Raw genomic sequence first — 6,000 nt, 5'->3', positions numbered from 1 at the left:
GGCTAGGGAAGCCCATTTTTTAATTCCCCCCATGTATTAGTGACACTGTCTGACTGAAGATCCCCAGAGTCCTCCTGGACCATAGAAGATAGCGACAAACAGTCTAAATAGCTCCTTGGGCAATGACATTGGCTTCTCCATCTTGATTACTTGCTTCTTTCTGTGGTTTCACAGTCCAGACATGAGACCCCAAGGACCCTCCAGGGTCATAAAGACTGGAGTTTCCAAGGCTAGAGAGGCTGATTTCAGGGTCCTCAGTGCAATATTCCACCCCCTGTGTCTCAGGGACACAGTCTGAGCTCGGATCCTGCCCCCACCCAGAGCCAGGGGTAGATTCTCTCCCCAGGGACAGAGGCTAGTGGGAAAGTGAAGACTGGGGCCTTGTTATCAGCATCAAAAAATGTCACTTGGCCCCATTCACAGTCCAGACAAACCTGGATTCTCCTGGGGACCTGGCTCAGGGGTAGTATGGTTGCAGGGGAGGTGAGAGCCTGGAACAGACCCAACCACTGCACAGCCCAGATCCCCACTTCAGGGTTAAAGCTGACTTCTCCCTTCCTCCCACAGCCCAGAATCCTCTGTCCCCCACCTCCACATCCCAGCAATATATCCCTGAAGTGAATCCCTCAGAGCCCAGCACACAGGCCCAGGAGTCAAATCTGTTGCGTCTATATAAATCCATGCAAAATCTTGAATATTGCATGCAGACCTGGTCACCCCATCTCAAAAAAGGTTCAGAAAAGCACTACAAAAATGATTCTGGTTATGGAACAGCTTCCATATGAGGAGAGATTAATAAGACTGGGACATTTCATCTTAGAAAACAGACGGCTAAGAGGGGGGCTATGATAGAGGTCTATAAAATCCTGACTGGTGTGGAGAGAGCAAATAAGGAAGTGTTATTTACTCCTTCTCATAACGAAAGAACTAGGGGGTCACCAAATGAAATTAATAGACAGCAGTTTTAAAACAAACAAAAGGAAGTATTTCTTCACACAACGCACAGTAAACCTGTGAAACTCTTTGCCAGAGGATGTTGTGAAGGCCAAGACACAAACAGGGTTCAAAAAAGAACTAGATAAGTTCATGGAGCATACGTCCATCAGTGGCTATAAACCAGCATGGTGTTCCTAGCCTGTGTTTGGCAGATGCTGGGAATGGTGACAGGGGATGGATCACTTGACGATAACCTGTTCTGTTCGTTCCCTCTGGGGCACCTGGCATTGGCTGCTGTTGGAAGACAGGATACTGGTCTGACCTAGTATGGCCATTCTTATATTTTTATGAAATGTAGAGTCAATACACTCTCCAAGCCCTTTCACAGCATCGTAAAGAATGAGGGGAAGTGAAATAGAGCCACATACCTGCTCAAGGTGCTTCTGACATCCTAGAGAGGAAAGAGACAGAAAAACAATTTTAGTCCCAAATGCTGCCCACTGGGGATCCCAGAGAAGGGATTTTGCAGATATGGGAAAGAGAGGCCCTGCCTTGGCCCTAGGGCCATGGATTTGCTGAGTTAATGTCATCTCTAATATAAATGAGTCTGTAATTCTTCAAAGAGAAACAATAATTCACATTTCAGGAATGCACACACTGAATTACACTGTGAACTCTGACTGCTGGTCTCCAGTGCCCATGATTCAGGAGCTGTCCTGTCCCTGTGTTTGGATCAGGGATGTTTATAACTCAGTCTCACCTGCAGGAATTCACTTGCTGGCTTCTGACACTTCCCCTCCAGCTCACTGATCAAGTTGCTGAGATGGAAAATCTCCTCAGACATTTTAGTGACATTGTCATTCTGTATCTTCACAATCGCCTTTTCCAGATTTTCCAGCTGGCCCAGCAGGAGTTGCTCTTCTTCTTCTAGAAACTGCCGCAGTTGCTGAAATTCAGATACAACCTTCTGCCTCTTGTTTTCTGTCTGTATCTATTTTTTTTAAAAGAAAGGACAGGTAAGGGTTAGAGAGAGAGTCTAGGGTCCATTCATGGAGTGCTGACTGTGCAGGAGAGAGAATTTCTTTGAAAATTCTGTGATGTCTAACACATGATTATACCCTGTCGTTAGTAGGGAGAGGATTTTCTACCACTTTCCCATTTGTCCCTAATATTTTATCATGGGATGTTTCTATGTCTGACATAGTCAGCACACTGTGTTAAGCCAGACCCAGAGCAGCAGCCAGCAGGACTGAGCACTACATTAACAGAGATGCGAGGGGAGAGAAATAATTAACAATGCAAGAAATGTCTGCAGACTCAGGCAGACAGCACTGCACGAGACATAGTCTGCTCACCTTGGGAGGAGTTTTGTGAAAGACACAAGGGCTAGAAATTAACTCATTAATTGGAATGGAAGCTTAGATTCTACAGAATATGATGTGGTCCTGCTCCTGAGAGAGGATTTCTCAGGGCCGGTTTGTGTAGGTGTGCGAAGACACAGGACTCTAACACAGACATCCATGCTCATGAAGAAACACAAAGCCCACATTCCCCAAGTCCATGGAGGAAGCTGCCTACAAACAGATGTCCTACCAGGTGCACCTGAAAAGGTAAGCCAAGGGGCCTGGCCCATCCACTTTTCACCACAGACCCAGCCCTCTCCCCGTCCTCTTCTCGCCGAGGTCCAGCCCCCCGGCCAGGCTGGAAGCTGGAGCCCGGCCAGGGTAAGAGAGGCCCAGGGAACCCAGGCTGCTGGGAAAAGCCATGGGTGGGGGGTCCCAAGACCAGATTCCTAACAGATGGCCCACTGCAAGTCCCTGCAAGTTAATAACAATGGTCACCTACCAGATACTCCAGGCTTTTCCCCTCTCCAGTCACTTTAAATCTCAGAAGCTTTTCTCTCTCTTCCTTCAGAATCTCCAAATGGGCCTGAATCTTTTCCCGAAGAAACAGAAATGATGTTGGGAGGTTTCATTTTGAGAGTGCTTGGGGTGGGGTGGGGGGTTTCCATGTCAAACCGAAGACTCTGTAGGTGACTGTCAACCCTACCAGGTTTATGACATCAGGAACACCAAGGAAATGAAACCTCATTAACAGAGACAGGGAGTGTTTTATATTGAGACTGTTTTGAATTATTTGTCCCCTTTCTCCATAGAATTAAACGAGCAAGAAACTGGAGTCACATGATGGTGAATCAATTAACCTGTTTTTGAGAAGGTTTAACTCACAAAATGATACAAATCCCAGGTGTTATATGCAGTGTTGTATTTGTGTTGGTCCTGGGATATTAGGTGTTAATGGGCCATGGTGGGGAACAAATAAATCTATTTTTGAGAAGGTTTAGCTTACTTTGTGATACAAACAACAGGAACTACCAGGACCATTGAACTTCAGCCCTGAACCCCTGGGGAGCATACTAGTTGGGCAGAACTTGCTTAAGCACTAAAGCAAACCCTACTAGAGATGCTGATTAGTGTTAAGAATGGCTGGAGTTTGACTTAGTGCTGTTCTAAACCCTTTCAGTGGCAATGCCCGCTGTGTAGTTACCCCAGCGTCCCTGGAAAAGTGTCCAGAAGCAGTGGATTCTGGAAGATTTCAAAAGGCTGCACTGTAGGACTAATGGAACCACTCTGGCTGGTCCTTGCCCACATACACAATAAAACAGTTCAGACTGGCACAGGACAGCTCTTCCCAGGTTAGTTTTGCGGCAACCCAGGCTAATGCCCATGGTGTTCGGCATGGACCTACGCTGTCTGGAGCCCTTTTGTGTGTGGACTCAAGCTGCTTGGGGTCCACACAGGGTTTAGCACAGTGACCTCCTCTAATGCAGGCTGGCATCTGAATTTAATCCCTTACGGAGGAACACAGGAATTCAGAATCCCAGTGGGAAACCTCATCTCCCTGCTGGGCCTGAGGCCTTTATTAAGGAGTTGCTATATAATTTTTCATACATTTTTTTTCTTCACAGAGCTGAATGATGCAGATACATCAATAGCTGTAGGAGAGAGAGAATATGTGTGACTGGCAACTTGTGATTAAATGAACCTGCAACTAACATTCAAAATTATTTCCCATTAGGCTGGAGAGAAGTTCCCTACCTTGTATTCCTGGGCAGCCTCCTCTATGGGAACCACAGCGTGAGCTCTGTGAGCCTGGGATCTGTCACACACCACACAGATGGGGGTTTGGTCCTCTTCACAGAACAGTTTGAGAGGCTCCTGGTGCTCATCACACACACTATCCCCTCCTGACCCTGTTTCTGCCTGGAAACTCAGCTGTTTGGCTATTTCTACAACATTTGCCAGCTGCCTGTTTGGCCTGAGGTTTCTCTGCTGAACAGTTTCTCTGCACTGAGGGCAGGATACTTCCGAGTCAGATCCCTCCCAGCACCGGCTGATGCAGCCTCGGCAGAAATTGTGCCCACAGTCTATAATCACTGGGTCTTGAAAATATTCCAGACAGATGGGACAACTAGCTTCCTCCTGGAGACTTTCCATGGGGTTCTCTGCGGCCATGGCTCCCTCTGGACAGTGTAAGTGTAAGTTTCACTTTCCTGAGCTCAGAAATATGCCCCTCCTGCAAAAACAACTGGGTGTTTCCCTACCTGGCACTGACTCATGCGGTTTGGTGAGCTGGAAGGTGCCAGCTGGTAACATTATAGCCCCAGAGGCTTTTCTGAAAAATGAACCACTAGGCCTCTGGTGCTGCAACCAGCCCCCCCTGTGCTGGTGTGGAGGGTCACTGGGGCTTCACAAAGACACCAATGTCCACCTGTGATGGTGAGCTTGCAGAAGCAGGGTCTGTGTGTTTAAGGAAGGAAATTGTTAAATTCACAGGCTAAAAACTTGGTTAAGTTGGAGTGTTTCCAAGGACTGATTCTCATGCATGCTAAGACTGTTCTGGTTCAGTGTAAAAGGGCCTTGCAGTGTTGCCAACCTTCAGGATTTTTTCATGAGCTTCATGACAGTTGATGTGTTTGTTAGAACCCCAAGCTCCTTGAAGCTTGTGATTAGGTGAGACTCTGGCAACTTCTATCTAAGCAGAGCCCTTATGCCTACAGCCCTCATAATGTACAAGAAAGTTTTAGCATAGTGTTATTCCCCACCAACCTGGGCCCTGACCATGTTCCAGGCACAAGCCATTTTTGCTCAGGTCAGAATTCAGGATTTCCTTTACATTGTGAGTGAGATGAACACACTCAGTGTTGTGTGTAGAACTCTTCTGTCAAAGGCACTTACCTGGGATGGGGCAGTGTCCTATTGCCAGTGAATGATTTTAGAAGTGTGTAGCCAGGAATGGGGTAGGGATTCTCTTTAAATCTATATTTCCTTCTATGAAGGAGAAGAGAAAGTGCCGACTGGCACAGCAGGGATTAAAGAAACCCTTTGGGTTCAGCTAGCCCTGCCCCGCTATACCTGCAGCCAATGCCAGGCCTGGAGGGAGGAGAAAAGAAGGGAGCCGGCTCCGCCAGGGGATGACTGGTGAGGGGCAGGAGCTCCCTGTTTGCCTGCCTGAAGGGACGGAGTAGCGACTTGCCAGCCAACGCAGCCACTGGAGGCAAGTAAGCCAAGGGGAGCCTGCAGATAAGCCCCAACTGTGGGGCGACTGGACTAGTGGGGCTGTGCCCCAAACTAAAGAGACTTTAGAAGGAAGCAGCCCAAGGAAACTGGTTTTGAAGGCCCCCCTGCCCCCCCGACAGGGAGAGAGACTCATCTCCCCTGTTTAGGGGTTGAACCACACAGGGCCCTGGGCTGGGACCTGATGGGGGGGGGTGTGTGGCCCAGATCCCCCTAAGTCCCCTTTGTGCAACTAACTAGCCACTAGTTCATCTGGCCATTGAAGGCTCTGTCACACCTTGCTTTTAAAGATTGGGGCTAGGGTGGCCAGGATTTGGCGTAGCTGAGGCTGCCCAGTGCTGGGGGGCCTCAGGCACCGAGGCCATGCCGCCTGCTACTTGGGGGAGGGAGGGGAACGGAGGTGCTGAGGTGGCCTGTCCTGTGCGTGGGGTGGTCAGGGCGGGGGGTGGTGGTGGTTGCATGCCACCCGCCCTGTGCTGGGGGCCTG

At 48.8% G+C, this 6,000-nt stretch overlaps 1 protein-coding gene across 1 annotated transcript; it reads right to left on the bottom strand.

The window, feature by feature from the left end:
• Window positions 1-1,318: 1,318 nt before the first annotated feature.
• Window positions 1,319-4,451, bottom strand: LOC144276699 (zinc finger protein RFP-like). The gene is made up of 4 exons (XM_077836960.1): window positions 4,035-4,451; window positions 2,782-2,871; window positions 1,697-1,927; window positions 1,319-1,387 (listed from the first exon to the last, which is right to left on the bottom strand). The coding sequence occupies exons 1-4, from the start codon at window positions 4,449-4,451 to the stop codon at window positions 1,319-1,321; spliced, it is 807 nt and encodes a 268-aa protein (XP_077693086.1).
• Window positions 4,452-6,000: the final 1,549 nt, after the last annotated feature.

Source organism: Eretmochelys imbricata, chromosome 17 (genome assembly GCF_965152235.1).
Source record: "Eretmochelys imbricata isolate rEreImb1 chromosome 17, rEreImb1.hap1, whole genome shotgun sequence".
Classification (NCBI taxonomy): domain Eukaryota; kingdom Metazoa; phylum Chordata; order Testudines; family Cheloniidae; genus Eretmochelys; species Eretmochelys imbricata.
Note: the sequence above shows the minus strand (reverse complement) of the source record. Positions and strands in the feature narration are given on the sequence as shown.